Here is an 18,067-nt window from a genome sequence, read left to right as displayed (position 1 = left end):
CTAACACATTTTTCATGCAACACAACAACATACAAGTAATATTATTTTTACACTCTACTGCCCAAACATTTAATTAATTACAATTATTTGTATTGATACCTTCATATTATCAGCTGTAAAATCAGTTAATAAAGATTTTTGTTTTAAAACAGATAACATGTAATTTAATGATGTAATTTTATTTTCTAAACGTCTGTTTTTTTGATTTAAAATTTTGTTTTTCCTCCTCAAGTTTTGAACTGTTTTTTTCCATATTTTAAATTTCTTGATGACCGTCTTGGAGTTCCAAAATCAAAAGAAGTAAGATTGCCAATTCGACTAGTGTTATATACTTTCTTTTTCTTAAGATACCTGATAAAAAGTCAAACAATTTTAATAATATTACTAAAACTATTATTAAAATTATATAAGGAAACAAAGTATCAGAAAATATAACATATACAACATTTTACATACATATTTGGAAAACGCTCATGGGATGAATCTTCTTTTGTTTTTTTCTTAGGAGTTGAATATAAATAATCATTTGGACTCAGAGTGTCTAAAATTTTAATTAATAAAAAATTATTATTACATTGTTCATTTATATTACGTTATTCACATCTTAAATCACTTATCATCAATAATATTATACTATTATAAATTGTGATATATATAATACATACTTATGCATAGTTCTAGATGTAGAAGGAATGGGCGATATCATTGATAGATCTAGTTCTGGTATACTTTCAAATAAACTAAAATGTAATACATTAAAGAGTTGTAAATGACTTTAAACTAATTACTTTTCTAAATGAAGAATATTCTTACAGTGATGGAACAGCAAATGGTTTAAGTATCTTTCTATTAAGACTAAAATTATAGCAGTCTTGACCAAAATGATTACTACATACTGATTGGTTAGGTGTAGCCATTGATAAACCCAAGGCATCACACCATTTAAGCCTCTTTACTTTATTTTTCGGAAATCTAAACCAAAACAATTTGAAATATATTTTTGATATATTTTCAAATATGTATAAATGTATAATAACAACGAAAATACTCACAAATGAAATGATACGTTGCCTGTATTATCTTTAGAGGATACATGACAAACAATGCAAGTATGAACCATAGCTTGAAGACAAATGATAATTCGTACAGAATCGGGAATACTTCAATTTGTAAAAATGTTAAATAATTTTAAAATAAAATGCGTTAACAATAAAAATATTTGTTATCATCATAGATATCTTCTATTATCATTATGAAATAAAACTAATGATAAAACCCCTTGCTAAAGTGAGTGCACTATATAAAAGCAGTCTATCTCTCATCCACATTCCGGACCGCGACCCTTGTATTGTTAATATATGATTGGCCTATCCATTCTTCTATTATCTATGGCCTATCCATTCTTCTATTATCTATGGACGAATCCATGTCGTTACACTAATGACAATACCACATATCTACATTTCACCAATTGTTCAAGAGAGTGAAAAAACTGAATAAATATTAACAAAAATTATACACTTCATATTTTTATCAAATTTAAGTTATAATTATTTTTAATAAAATTCTTTAAATTTGGTTGGTTCATTGATTAAATATACATAGATATCTCATACAATGATAATGTATGGAAGCTCCTAATAACCGACCCGGGGGCATATTAGCATTCTGGTGTCGGTCTCGGCACCGGTTATCATTTTAGCTTTCTGATTGGTCGTTTGATTTTGCCACGCTTTTTAAAAACTGTTATCTGGTATTATGTGTTTTAACTCAACTTTTTGACTTATAATATTTTATTTAAAAAGCTACCAACAAAAATTCAAAAGTAAAAACTTTTTTAAAGATTATTTATACTCATACTTCATAATAGTATCATAAGTAATAAATAGGCATTGCAATTCGATAATATTAAATAACACATAATACTAGATAACAAGGTTATAAGTAACAGTTTTTAAAAAGCGCGGCAAAACCAAACGACCAATCAGAAAGCTAAAATGATAACCGGTGCCGAGACCGACCCCAGAATGCAGAGAATAATGCAGAATATGCATCCGGAACACCGAGAACAGCTGTATCGAAAACCCCCGGACGAGTGTACCGTAAACGTACCGTTAGACTCATTGATTTGCTGTAGATCTTCATATGCACCATTTTAGTTTAAAAATATTATTTGAATGGAGACGGACTTGAAAATGAACAAGAATCATTAACGAGATAAAAATTGAGAACTATAATTACAAATAAATATTTGTAAAAATTTTTGATATTTAACTAAATAATGTTATTTGTTATTACTTTAACACCGCGATTCGCATTCGCTACGTAACAGTAAAAATTAAAATAATTTAAAAAAAATATAATTACTTTATAATATTTATAATAATAATTATCTGCAGTAAAATGTTAAAATGTCCCGATTGTGATTGGAAGAGCATTATTATTTTTTTTTTCGCCAAGAAAATGGATAAATAAACCTTGTGTAATAATTTACTATTTACGGTTTTTGTTTTTTGTCCTTGACCAATCGGTTTTTTTGGTCTTCTTTGGCGCATTTTATGATTAACGATGATATTACTATTTATGAATATTATGTGCTATATATGTGTTATAAATGGGTATTAACTTGTTATCACAGTATATAAATAGTTTTTAAATATACTATTTATTTTTTACAAAACAAACATTTAAAAGTTTTATTTTGTAATACTGATCAATACGTGTTTTGTACTTTTGTAGTGACACGTCATTGTGGTTCATGAATATTACTATCTTGTTTCTGCACAGTAGAAAATACTTTAACGTTTTTTATTTAATTAATTTAAACGTTTTGATGGTGTGCGTCTATAATAATTATATAAATGTCTCAAAAAAGTGGACACAAGTGTTTATATTTCAACTGTGGTAAAAGTGGACAAACCTTAAATAGTCTTAAGCTCTACCGATTTCCAAAAAACCCAAAACTTCAACAACAATAGGTTATAAATTCAGGTAAAATATATTTTAAATTATAAGTTATAAAAAAAATATTGTTAGATACTTACTCAAAACGTTTTTTAAATATTATTTTTTTTAAACTAATTTCAAAAATACATTCTGGGCTTTTAAGTTTATTAAATAATAATAAATTAAACTATTATTTTTATAATTTTACAATATTTGAAACTACTCTAAAAATGAAATAAAACATTTTTTTAGGCAATATCGACCTCATTCATTTAGAAACTGCTGATTTGTATAAAAACATATATACATGAATCATTTTTAAGATTTTGACTTCAACAATGATACTAAAAAATATTTAAAAAAATCAGCCATTCCAATACCATATCAAGAAAATGCTTTTTTCCACGTCCGTACTCCAATAAAAATGTATTCATCTAAAATTTTAAGGTTAAACTTTAATCAATGGTTGGTGTTTAAAATTTAGTGTGGTTACTTAGTATTCACTAGTTTTCGTGAGATACTTGCTATTGAGCAGTGCATGGTTGAAATTTATAAAAAATACTAAATAATTTATCCAATTTGGAAGGGAAATAATTTATTTTAGATTATTGTACAGAAAATAAATTTTGTGCGCAAGGAGATAATAAATATTTAGATACCAATACCTCATTTTATGTAAAATTTCAGATACGTGGTATTGTCTTTAGCGTAACGATGCCTAGTGTTGGCGCAACTCTGTTGGGTCGTTACCGCTGTATTCGGTATAATTTGTAGTATACCACAGACTAGATAAGGTACAGTTGATATTTACTGAAGCTTGGCTTATCAGTTTCCGCCATTTTGTCGGTTGGCAAAACATTGAACATTTAGTTTACATTTACATTTAGTCCTGTGCAGCATTATATTGAATATTCTTTTACAATTGATTATTTATTATTTAATAGAAAATTGTTTTTCACTCGTACAAATATCTTTTAAGCTATAAATTTTCTCAGGACCGTTTAGAGATATTTTTTCTCTAAAATTCGTCAGCGTTTTGGTAATAATAATAACCTTATTATAATAGAATTTAAATCATCTATGAAACAGTTGTTTTTTAAAAATTCCATCTCTTCATCTTACGCTGCTAACTGTATTGAAATGAACAATAGTAGTGTTGAAAATATATTTGAAATACGCTGGTCAAAAAGAAATTCTGATGATTTATTAAACATTGAATATGAAGAAGAATCAAATCTTTCAGATTTTTTGATAAGTGAGACTGACCAATCCAGAATTATTAAGGATAATATTCTTTATTATATTACTGGTTTTATTGTTAGAAAGTTACTTAAAATAATTGATTGTTCAACATGTGTAGACAATCTTATAGAACAATTAAGTGAACATAACTATAGTCATAAACATGTCTATTCTGTATTGACTGATGTGAAAAATGGAGGTGGATTATTAAAGAGTTCAAAAAATGTTATGAAATTAATTAAATATATTGAAAATTCTTTAATCAAATTAACTAACAATTTTACTTCTCTTATATCTGGTTTATCTGCAATAATAATAATTTCAACCAAAAATTATAATTATAATTTCAATATCTTACAAAATATGACATGTTCCGATCATTCATTTTTAGAAAATCATAGATTAGATTTAGTAATACTAATCTGTAAGGAATATTTAAAAATACGTCTACATCATGTTGCCAAATCAAAAACGTCTTCTATTGTTAGTAAACGGCGACAATTAACCAAATTAGTATTATTTAGTAATATGTGATTGTATACTGTGTATGTTTTAATAATAAACTAATATGTATATATTTGTGATAAACATTGTTTTCTTTTTCCTTAATTATATTTGGTTTAATCCTTAAATTTTCACATTATTTAAATCTGATTTAATAAAGAAATATCAAGAAAATAAGTATTTGATGCATATAAAATAATAGATTTTGTTGCCAACCGACAAAATGGCGGCTGTTCACCTTATCAGCTTCACTCATAGCCATGTAAATTATATAGTAGTTACTTATCTAGTGTAGTATAGAAGTCTGTGTAGTACACAAACCGATTAGCCACGTGGTGGGGATTTGCTTACGCAATAGACTGCGGCGAAACGACACGTCCTGAATTGGTAGACAAATATAAATAATTCTTGAAAAATTTTTATCGGAAATTGACGAAGTTATCGTTCTTTCTGTGGAATCGTTCCAATCGATACAGTTACAAGAAAGTACAGATTCCAAAATACTCGTTACATCGGTACAATTTTTTTTTTTTAGTTACATTTGTACTCGGATTCGTTTAGTTCGCACGGAACGATAAAGTGCACTTGACTTCTCGTTCATAATGGACATTTAGGAACGAATACGCTTCGTGCGCAGATTACTACACAAGTACGTAAACCGATCATCCACACGACGGAGGACTTATTTACGCTGTATACTTGCAATACAAGTGCGGGCTTTGTCATTTGAAACGGTGTTGGAATCTCGCCTCACTAGCCTAGCATTTTAGCATTAGCTGTACAACAGTGGTTCTCAACCTGGGGGCGCGCCTAGGGATGCGTGATACAATTTCAGGGGGGTGGCGTGAAAATGTTGAAAAAGAAAACAACGTTGCCATTTTCTACGCCATGCCTTGCTGCTGTGTTGGTCGGCGCTGTGGTCGATTTTTTGATGCAAATAAATTCATCTAATATTAAAAAAACTTCATTGAAGTTGTATTCTTATTAATCCAATTACCAACATTAAAGCAGGGACTGCCATTCTGGTTCTCAATAACTTTATTAAAAGGTTTAGGTTCGGGTTCCGGTTATTGAAAAATACAAAATAAAGGTTCGGATTCGGGTTCCTGTATTATAGGGTTCTAAATAAAATATTTTAAGATTTATTCCGTAGTATTTTTTGATACATATTTAAAAATGACATATAATATATTATATATTATGATACCGGTGTTATGGCATTGTACTAAGCAATATGGCATAATATACTCGTATGAAAATGTCTCAAAATGTCTCTCTTCAACTTATTTATATATATTATATACTTATTCGATTCATTATCGATCATAGTCATAACGATACAATAAAAATAAATATATCAATGCACCAATGAAAATACAGCGATTTCATGATTGCTGTACAGTAAAATGTCATGTTAGGTTCGGAATTTCCCTTTAACAAATTGGTAAACGTTGTTATTTATAATTATTTTAGCATAGTTATAAATAATCACTGTTCAAACGTTTGAAAAAAAACGGGATTCGGGTAGTCATAAATTATATAAATATTACAAGATAAGATAGTTGATGATAAATTTGTAAATTACATATTATATTTCAACATATTAATTATGTTATTTATATTTATTTCATATAATGTAAGATTAAATCAGCGTCTGGGAAGGGTTCATTCCCCATGGACGCCCCATCATCCCGTAAATCCGCCACTGTTCATGATAAAACCTTCGATTTTACAGTCTACATCCTATTATTTTTAACTTTATGGACGAATTATTAGAAAAACAGTTAGGATATAAGAAAAATTACGATGCAAAAACCAAAAAAAGAAAAGTATGCTCGTTAAAAAACATAACGTAAGGAGTAAATGACCAAGTACACTAATAATATAATAACCCTGTTCAAGTTTGTTCAATCCATATAATTTAGGATTTTACCATGTGCATAATTTATAATTAATTAATTTTTATATTTATACTTTATATTTTATAACATGCATGTTTTTAATTACATTTTTTTGTATATTACTAATAAAATAAATTTGTTTTTGTCGGGACCCAATCATGGGCGGATAGGCTATTTTTGGCCTACCGGGAAATTTTAAAAAGGGGCCCCCACTTAAAAAAAAAGTCGCTTTCAAATACATTATTATATGAATTTTATTAAGTATAGTCGTTGCCAGATAAATTGAGACGGCGGCGGCGGCGCGATAACGGAAAACCAGTGGTCCTCCGTATTTCAATATTATTACTGAAAATATATCAATAAACCAACTGTTTTGTTACAAAAAATATTTTACGATATTAATTTCAAATCATATATTCTGATAATAATTTTTTATTTAAGAACAAAAAGTAGAAATTGTAAAATAATATAATTAATATAATAATAACACATAATATTAATAATATGATGAAATAATAACAACATCTATATGCATTATTATAAACAAATATTGTTGATACGACTGAAGTGCTTGCGCGGTCAAAACACACCGGGTTAGGTTAGTTGTTTTTAGCAGTGTAGGGCAACCAGAACGGGAGAGAGAACAGAAAATTCTGCAGACAATTTTTTGCACTAAGCCGGGTTCGAACTGGTAACTGCGCGCGTCGTAGCTAACTGTAAGACCTTTGCACCACATTATCAGCGACTAGTTTGGGCTACACTTCATGAAAAGCGCCGCCGCCGCCGTCTCAATTTATCTGGCAACGACTGTACCACATCAAAACAAAACATAACACACAATCCAACAATGTATAACAAGACATATTTTAAAAATCATTTATTTAGTTTTTAACTTTAAAATAATAACATTCTACCAAACACAGGGCTTCTAGCTCCTAATTTATTAATAATGTGTTCAGAATCAATTTTTTTGAGAATATCTTTCTCTACATTCATTAACAACATACTCTCTAATACATTCTGATCTATTGTATTTCTTAAATAAGTCTTATATTATTATAATTTTGTTTTTTAATTTAACTAACTATTAATATTATTTCAAAATTGAATACAATACAATTAATGCATCAATTTACCTTCTAGCTTAGTATAAATTGACAAATTGTCTGTTATATTAGCATCTCAAAAATGCAAAATATATCTATAATATAAATATACTATAACATCCATTATCAATTAAGTATGTATATCTAATTATACAAGTGTTTAAGTTAGGGTTTTATACTTCAAATAAAATTAAAAATTATAAATATAATAGACACATTCAGAACATAAATTGTGTCTTAAATATTTTAAGTATATTTATTTGACAAACCTTACTTATTTTATACTGCTAATTGCTATCAAATGTAAAAATGATACTAAGATACATATATAAAATATTGTGTAATTTTAGTTAATATTCCTACATAACATTATATAATTATAATAATTAATAAGCACCTATATTTTTATAGATAATTATATATTAAATAATAAAAAAAAATTATTATTACACAGCATGGCACCCATAGTTATACCAATGTGAATACTTGATTTTACAAAATTTAATTATTTTTTTGCTAAGGGTTTTGACCTTCCTATATAAGCAAATCTTTCTCCTTTTTTTTCTTTTAGCACTTCCACTTTTATGTATTTTTTTTGGAATTGCCCATTGAATAAAATAAAACAGCAGCACGTAAACGTCTGTTTTAACTGTATGTATTATGCAATATATAAGAACTATGGAATATAGTATGTCACACTGATCAACTATACAACTTAAACTATTAACAAAAATGACTAACGAGTAACTGCGAGTAACGTTATGTCTGCAATAGTGCAATAAGTATATAATAATTAGAGTTCTACAATTTGTGATAAGATACCAGTAAAATATTAAATATTATAGTACCGCAAACAAATACACAACAGCATTGAAAAAGTTCAATGTTTAGTTAAGATTATTCTAAAAATAGTACCTATAACAACATATTTGTAAGTTATTACCCACCTCACCAGTTATCAGTTTCAGCCGTGACCACTACCCGCAGCCATCTAGTAATCGATGTTGTAGTTGGTGGTAGCGCGGCGGCTGCGAGTCGATAAGAAATCTTTTGTAAATAGTAATAGATATAAGATTATAATATTTTATTTTAAAATTCAAATTTCTATCGTAGGTAACTGCATAATAAAGGGCCCCATTACCAAAATACGAAGGGGGGGCCCACCGGGAAATGCCCGGTTTCCCGGTAGGCCTATCCGCCCATGGACCCAATTTACCCACTACCTATTTTTTTGCCGGTACTCAATTTACATGCTACCTACTTTTTTGCGGGATTCAATTTACTTATAAAAGATCATTTGGGACCCAATTTACCAACTCCCCCGGTGAAAAAATGTTTTATTCGTTGACCTTTGAACGAGACACGTAACTCGTTGCACAGATAGCGCACCAAGTACTCATGACACAATAATAATATACGATAAGAACGGTGATTGATATATTCGTCAGGATCTTCTGCAGACTGTTACGGATTTTTGATCGAACCTGCCTAAGTTGATGTGCTAAAACCGTTTTTGAAGAAATTAAAATAAAAAAAGGCCATTTTACGCTTTTTTTTTACCAGCTTGTTACAACGGAAATTAGTACCCGGAATCTGTTAGCTCTATGAATAGGAATAATGACCCAGGATGAATATCGAATACCATCGGAAATAATTCAGTTGACTGTTGACGTGAGAAATTAGGGAATTTCGAAGCCTGATTCAGGAATTTCAAGATTCTTAGACTTAATAAAAAAAGTTGAAATTTCATGCTGATTACGATTGATTATTTATTTATTTTTTCTGAAGTATTATATTTTGCTTATAGATATTTGTTGTATATATAAAAAAAAAAAAAACACAAATATTCATAAATATCCGAGGCGCCCTATAATAACAGAATTTATAGGCTGCTTTATACCCTGCTTAATGGTAAATATGATCTTGGGAAATTCTAGTTGAAGACCATACCCTGCAATGTAAGTATCTAGGGTACCTATTGAAAAGGTAAAAATACTCAAAATAAATCAATCTTATTGTTTGAATCTAAACTAAAATGGATTATGAAAATTGTTTTTATTTTCACCGAATTTAGTTTATAACCTTAACCATAGTTTTCTGTATTTTAGGTTATTAGGCGGGAGAAAAAAGATTGAAAAAACGCTCATATGTGAAAAAATAAACGAATTCCCTCTAAATATAAATCTCCATATCATTGGTTATATTTTAAACACGAATTGTTTTTAAATTAAACAATCAATGCTAATATATAATCCAAAAAAAGAATATATAACAAATATCTACCGGCCTGTGATTCATCTAAGAAGGGTAAAGGTAGCAAATGCCTCGAGCGTCAATATTTTAGAAGCACGTCAACATTTTTTTTGATTTTCATGTCTAGTAGTTAGTTATATTGTAAAAACATTACAGTTAAAATGTTGAGTCCATTCTGAGTTATGACGCACTTAAGTTAATGGGAAAGTATAAAATTGAACTACTAGTCTAACATTTTTCAACTAATAATCTTGATTGATTCTGCATAAAATATAATGGCCTAGACTGATTGTTGAACTGCACGTACGATTTACAATTTAAACATGTAATCTGTAAGATTAATTAAATATAAGTTACATCTTAATTGAGTGTTACTTTTTTTAAAGGTTGGGGTGCCAGTAAAATATTTGTCTCTGGACGACTTTCGTCTAAATGCGGCGCTGCTATCGATCATGAACATATAAACAACACCTATATGTACATTTTATTTTTTATTTTTATCGATACATCGGAAAGTGAAAAATATGCGTAAAAAATTACACATACCGCATTTGCTTTAGGAATTGATTATAGAATGTAAGACTTTTGCCTATCGGCACTCATTAGTCGGGAAAGAAAAAACGCTTACAAGAAAAAACTATGAAAATCATTTCGGTTTATGTTGAAGTTTCTTTTGATATTTATATGATTAGTTTTATCTGTGCAGTATATTATGTTTATGAATTGACTTTTCAATACGTACATATTTTAATCGAATATCCAACGAACCATATTTTGTAACACTACGAATCATTTGACGATTTTTCACAAATACCTATGTATGGGTACACTTAAAACTTGCTAGAGCATAACGCATCCATTTTTTTTAAGCTAAATATCGGAAATTTCATGCACGGGACGTAGTTAATTGTTTACTATTATGCAAACGAACTTGCTTGAAAAGGACGACTCGTATAATAGACACACAATTTTGGTTTTATTTTAAAGTAAAAAATGTTTTAAGTTACAATTAATTAGTGCTGTATTTTTAGTTTTAGAAAAAACACAGTAATAGTAGCTTTTTGAAAATAATAAAAAAAAATTACAACCCTAATAAAAAAGAAGATAAATTCTGTTACTTTTTTTTTAAAAATGTTCACCATTTATATGTAGCATTATTTTAACAAATGGGAAATAAATATTTCAAATTATTCGTTTACAAATATTATGCACAGTATTTTTAGTATTTTTCACTTTTTAGGACTTATCTTACGTTGATATATAAGATTCAAATTTGTGAGACTTAAGATTTTTGGAAAAATCTTTGATGTTATTCAGCATAAGTACACCAATGAAACATGAATACTACAATGTCGTAAATGGAAGACTATGAAGACACTTGAACGCTTAGTATACAGTTAAAACTTGTATTCCATTAACTCACTGTCGCCTGATGGAATGCTATTTGTAATAGGAGGGTTCGACCGCAACGAGTTTCGTTTTATAAGGACTCCATATCATTGGCTCATTTATTGCTATAAAGATAAATTAAATTAGGACATTTAATTTTCTCTGTAAAATTCTGAAAAATAAGAAATATCAAATTGTTTTGATAAAATTTATTTTCCGTCTTTGTCTATAATAGCATATGTAATTAAATATTATTTTTTTTCCATTGTTCTGTATAGAATTGAATAAAAAAATGTTTTGGTTCATATTGGATTATTTTAGTCATTGTAGACCTATAAGCTTAAAAGATTAATGTTTAATTATACTATATACACTTAGAATTGAAGGTGGAGTCGACCCAAATCAACTAAACATTTTTATTGTCATTAAATGAGCATTGTTATTTATAGTTACCGTAGTAAATACTTTAGTAGGATACAATTGATGAAAAATGGAAGAATATTGTTTCAGTGTTATAACAATACCATAGCAAACATTTTTATAATAACATGTACTAACAGTACTAACCGATTTATTTACGGTTGGATAAGAAAAACGAATCAAGTATGTTCATGTATGTAAAATGGTAGGGTTTTATTTTCAAAAATATGGACAATGCTACAACTTGATAATTTGACCATCATTATAACCTCTGATCAGTGGAGTATTAAGGCCGGGGTCTTCGAATTGTGTCCACGTTGATTGTTCATGAACTTTATCATTCATAAACCCTATTAATGGCAGAAGAAGAATATTTTAATATTTATTTTTTTCTTGTTTGAATTAACAGACGTTAGGCCATCACCCGCCTACCATGCTACCATGTTTATCACCTCATGAATGAAAAGTGGGAGTTCATGGCTAGGTTTCTGTAATTTGTTTAAATTTGTTTTGTAATTTTGAATAATTGTTTTAATTTATGTGGGCCCACAACCATGTATTGTTTCCTGGGTTCCTAAAGGTCTTAATCCGGGCTAGATCATTATACTAAAAAATAAAAAAATTAAAAACAACGAATATGTTTTATTTAATTTAAATAATATCTTTGTTTAGATAATTTGATTAAAATATTAAATTATGATCATTGCGCATGTGAAATTCTACTTATTTAATAGTCGCGTGTATTCGCGTACATACGATTGTGTTATATAATTGATGTACACAAGTACAAACTTCAGAGGCGACGTCGGCCATCGGCTGAAACACCATGGTTTATTTACGTAATAATTATTTTATGTATTTTTTTATGAGTTTATTGCTATTTTCGATGATAAACACGAAATAATATACATTATAATAAATTATAATTCATATTATTAAACTTGGCAAAGAAGAATTTTTCCTCAAATAAAATCATATAAACAGTGGCACATTTAAGGGGGGGGCGAAAGAGGCAAATGCCCCGGGCGGCAAATTTTTGGGAGTGGCAAAATATTCTAACTTTTATTATTGATGTGTTCATGATTTTTTTTTAATTTTCACGCCTTTTTCGGTATTGTTTAGTATTTTAAAAAATATTATTGAGCATCTAATAAGAAATTAAAAAAATTATACTATACCTAGTCACCTAGATAATTGTGAAATAGCAAAATAGGTATATTACATTTATTATTCGATAAGATATTATATTTTCGTTCAATGTTTATAATAAAGACTTGGGTACACAGAACGCGGTATTCACTTTAGGGCACATTTAAAAAGTTTACAAAAGGAGTAAAATTGTACCTAAAAGTGTTCAATCTATGTTAGCATTTATAAAAGAGAAAAGTTTAGTTGAAGTATATCCTTATATTGATATTGCTCTAAGGATGCTACTATGTATGTACACCTTCAAGTAATTGTCCAACGGAAAAATCATTTTCTACATTAAAAAGGGTCAAAACTTATTTAAGATCAACAACGGGAGAAAATCGTCTTAATTAATTATCAACACTCAACATTGAAGCTGATTTAACGAAAACTATTAACTTTAATAATATTATTGAACATTTTTCTTCTCAAAAGCCAAGAAAAAAATTATAAGCTATCGATTATTTTATTACATATAACTAATAATAAATATAATATATATATGTATAATCTAATAATAAATCATGTATTGTTAATCATTGTGCATATAATAAGTGTTAATTCCGTTTTCTATATTTAATATAGGTATATATATATTTTAAGAAAGGAATATTCACTTTGAAAGAAAAAAATTAGGTTAACGTTAGGATATGTATCACTATAAAATTATCTAATACAATATCGTAAAACAACTGATTTATAATTTGTTTGATAAATTTAATTTTTTTATTGCTTAACTTTGAATTTATTTATATTTATATATATATATTTTTTTTTTTTTGATAAGGGGGAAGGGCGGAAAAATTATTTTGCCCCGGGGCGCGTATATATTAAATGCGCCACTGCATATAAACGTTGAAAATTACTGCTGAAATATGTGCTATAGTTTTTGAGTATTTTTTACTTAACAATTTTAGATGAGGTGGCGCCTCATTTACCTTACCCCCAAGACCACCACTGTTTTCGTGTAAGTGTAAATTCCCTCAATCGATACCATCTTGTTACCGACATTATTTTACATTAAGGAAAATATTATATTTTTATGTTTTTACTCCTTCTTTGACTGTTCCGTACGGTAATTTAGCTGGTCTATTAAATGATAATTATATTTTATTTGTTCTTAAAATTGTTATTTAATAATTAATAATTTCATCACAATTTATTTTCTGTGTTAAAGAGGCCTTCCGTATTTCATAGGTCCTAGTCCTGGGACCACCATGTTTCGCACTAAGGTACTGCTTTTGATATGGATAAGTTGATTGTAGGCTTGCTAGATGTGCAACAATAGAAGTCTGCAAACTTTCATGTATGCGATTGTTGGTAGCGCACACTGGAGGGTTCAAGGGTAGCAGCTGCTATCCTTTATTTTTTCGGCGGTTGGATGGACTCCTAATTCCAAAATATTTACAAAATACTTCTAATACGTAAAATACAATTAAAAATGAACTATAGAATAATACAACTATTATTACCCAATTAGCTTATGTAGAGGTAACTGACTAAATACTAATGAGTATTTTATCTTCCATAACATCACAGACAATCGAAGACATTTGCCAATAACAGCAGCATAATACAAAATGAGTCCCAGTGTTTATAAACGTAATTAGTAAACAGTAATAATTCTTATAATAACAATAATAATAATAAATTTAACATCATGTTTAGAATCAACCCTTCAAGATATGAGGGTAAAAGACACAAATAAAACTTTTAGCAATATGTATGCTGAAACCTTTTCAGTATGTGATAAAAGTAACATAACTTCACAAGATATTAATATACAAATGGGAGCACATGAGTTGCGTCTCAAAAAATTCATGTATTTTAATTAAGGGTTCTTAAACAACTAACAAAAATAGGTTAATTTTATTATAAATTTTATTATAATATACATAAATAGTTTTATAGATAAATAAATATTGGTAGTTTTTCACTTCGAGCTCAATATAAATTATTTTTTATACAGCGAATATCTGTAATTGTTAATATGCTTTAAACACTGATATCAATACTTTCTTTTAAATGTCGATGCATTAGTTTTGCTGGTCATTCATATAATTCTTGTGTACCTTTTCGCTTAAGAGAATTACTAACAATTTGTCAATTTATAACTGTTTCAGATAGTGCATCGTGATTATAGTCAGTATCACTCACGTTAAGTAAAATATCATAATTTTCGTTAATTTTTAAATATGCTGTATACGTTTTAACAATACATTTCCAACGTTGAATATTATTAGCTAAACATTTATGAAAACAGAACTTATATTTGTAAATTATGTTTTTGTTTTTCACTAATAATCTTTTGCACTTCCATCTTAAAACTAAACAGTTATCACAGCTCACGTAGGTATACGAAAAATTATCGAACGAAGACTGAACTGTAGTAAAATATATACTAAACTCAACAATTATTAACAGTAGATACTGTACCTAATCGAGTATTTTATGTATATCAGCTTGGTAAATCCAGAACATTGTGAAACTAAATGCACTATGTGCTATACACACATAAATATAATACAAAGCTTTACTGATGTAGTATAGGTAGAATAGAGGTCGTATGAGTGGCTACTAGTTGCGTCCCGCGGTAAAAATTTCCTCCGAATTGCGGTTCGATTTTTTTGAAGTGCATACGAATTGCGGTCAGAAATTTAAAATTCAATTAATTTAAATATGTAAATTTAAATTTAAAAAGCTTCAGTTTCCTTCATATTTATTAGATACTGCAGGTAGGTTAAAAATGATGATTTTTATTTAAACATTTTGGCACTGTTAAAAACATATGATGTTTTTTAAGGTTAAAAAGTTTTTTTGACATTAAAATCTGATATTAAAATGTTTTATTTTTATTAAAAATATTCAGCACTGGTAAAAACTTGTATGATGTATTAATTTAAATTTGTCAATTTGATTTTCTTCTAACCGTTTCATAGCATTTCTAATAAATGTTTCTTTTTCAATTATATTTGTTCTGCGAGTATTTAAGTGAGTGCTTTTTAATTTTATATAAGTATCTTTCTGTACATTTTTCAGAACATCGATGAATATAAAAATATTAGGATGAGCACTGTAACACAAAGCGTTGAATTTGAATAAAAAGCCTCACAAAATATTTAATCAATCAAGATTAAATTATCTAAAGTTAGAAAACCTGGGCCTCAACTCATCTGTACCCAAAATAAATTCGGGCCGCAATTCGAATTAGACCTTTTTTTCGTTGATATCTTTGGGACGCAAATAGTATGCAGCCGGTAGTATTTTATTGTTCACGATTACGATAAAAGAACTTGCTATCCATTATTGTAATTTATATTAATATCGAAACATAATACTAGAGCCCAGGCTACTTAATAAAGCTCGATTCACACTAGCGGTCTCGATTCGGTCCGATCACTCGGTCAAGTCACGGTCAAGGATTATGATGTACAGTTCTCACTACCGGTCACAATCAGTCAAGTTCTATCTGCACGTTGCCACAAAGTGTACACAAGTGTTCAAAAGACAATCAAAACAATGGATATGACCGAGATTAGCGTGGCGGTTGACTATTCACACCAGGTGGTCTCGATCAAAAAGCTCGTGACCGCAGCGGTCTGGCTCGTGCATCGACCGGTCGAGACTTGACCGTGATCGATAGTGTGTACGATGCTGTTGGATTACGTGTTATCGATGTTGACTTGACCGTGATTGGACCGAACCGAGACCGCTAGTGTGAATCGAGCTTAATAATTAACACACCACGGATAACTCCTGAAACGAAATAAAACTCTTCTACCTAACAAATATATAGTGAGACGCAATTCGTGTATACCTTTTTTACAGGTAGCAACTAAGGTGCCCCGGTAAAAATAATAAAAAAATTACAAAAATGTATATTTACATAACAAAATTCATTAGAAGTAAAGTTGCTCACATCTGAAATGGATTTAAAAGTTTAAATTTACGATACAGTTATTGATCACATTTTGTTTGAAATTAAAAATCGATTATCTGATAATAAAGACATTTTAAGTGTTGTCTCATATTTACATCCTGGTAAACATTTCTTAAGTTATTCCCATATTCAACCTATGGGCTTTAAATAAAAGTATGTATAAAAGCTATACTGTTTCTTCGTTGCACGTAAATTATAATTTTTTTTAATACAGAAACACAATCTTACGCTACTCTTTTAAAGGCATTCAAGCGTGAATTAAGCTTCTGCTCGTATTATTTGGGCTTTTGAAACAAATTCACGCAAATTGACTATTTTCACGAACAATGGTGCGGTACTGCAAGCCAATGACTTTTCATTAACGTGATCATAATATTGTATGGGGTTACCTTAATTAAACATTACATAACATCATATAATTATAATAATTATTACTTAAATACAAAAACGTGTACAGTAATTTTTATTTTTATTTTTTCTAATAAAATCCACCCCAGTGCGATTACTAATATACATTTATACGAGTAGAATATGAGTATATATAAAAATTGTACACACAATAGTGCAATGCGTAAATAAGTAAGTATACATTTCAAGTTTAGGTGATTATGTTTTTAGAGTAAGCGAATATGCTGTACTGCACACTTAAGAATTTTGTCATACTCCTCTTTAAAACGTCAACAGTAATGAGTAACATAGTTAAAATAGTTGGTATTTTAGATTTTGCTGACGACCTTGGAATTTTAAAAATATTTAAAATAATTTAAATAATAAAATGTAAAATTAAAAACAAATTCCATGATATAGAGAATAGAACCGCAACACAGTTATTAATTTCGTACTACACACTTAACATTTCGCAATACATAAAGGGTGTCGTACTGCACACAATGTTAGTTCCTGTGTGCGCATATTGCACTTGTGCACGTATACAACGGAGGAAACAGTAATCTAAATCGTTTGATAATATTTTTTGATCTTGAATAATTTTTTACCTTATTCGAAACAGATGTACCAAGGAAACGAGAATGATTAATAATAGTACTCCTATTTCATATTCATAATAACCCAACATGCTCAAAGTTTGAATAAGTATATACTCGTCACGTTAACGTTATACTATTATTGGCCGAAATAAGTCGAGTAAGGTTTACTTCCCAACTATAATTCTTTGATGT

At 28.7% G+C, this 18,067-nt stretch overlaps 1 protein-coding gene and 1 pseudogene across 1 annotated transcript; one reads left to right on the top strand and one right to left on the bottom strand.

The window, feature by feature from the left end:
* Nucleotides 1-254: 254 nt before the first annotated feature.
* On the bottom strand, nt 255-1,558 carry LOC112683724 (THAP domain-containing protein 1-like). Its single transcript, XM_025554881.1, has 5 exons — nt 1,053-1,558; nt 814-972; nt 666-740; nt 457-541; nt 255-351 (listed from the first exon to the last, which is right to left on the bottom strand). Exons 1-4 carry the CDS (start codon nt 1,118-1,120, stop codon nt 523-525), a joined length of 321 nt encoding a protein of 106 aa, XP_025410666.1. The 5' UTR covers nt 1,121-1,558; the 3' UTR covers nt 255-351; nt 457-522.
* A 439-nt stretch (nt 1,559-1,997) lies between these two features.
* On the top strand, nt 1,998-16,665 carry LOC112683738 (annotated as a pseudogene).
* Nucleotides 16,666-18,067: the final 1,402 nt, after the last annotated feature.

The sequence above is a fragment of the Sipha flava genome, unplaced genomic scaffold (genome assembly GCF_003268045.1).
Source record: "Sipha flava isolate LNK unplaced genomic scaffold, YSA_version1 233_pilon_pilon, whole genome shotgun sequence".
NCBI classification, from domain to species: domain Eukaryota; kingdom Metazoa; phylum Arthropoda; class Insecta; order Hemiptera; family Aphididae; genus Sipha; species Sipha flava.
The sequence above is the reverse complement of the archived record's forward strand: the minus strand, read 5'-3'. Positions and strand labels throughout refer to the sequence as shown.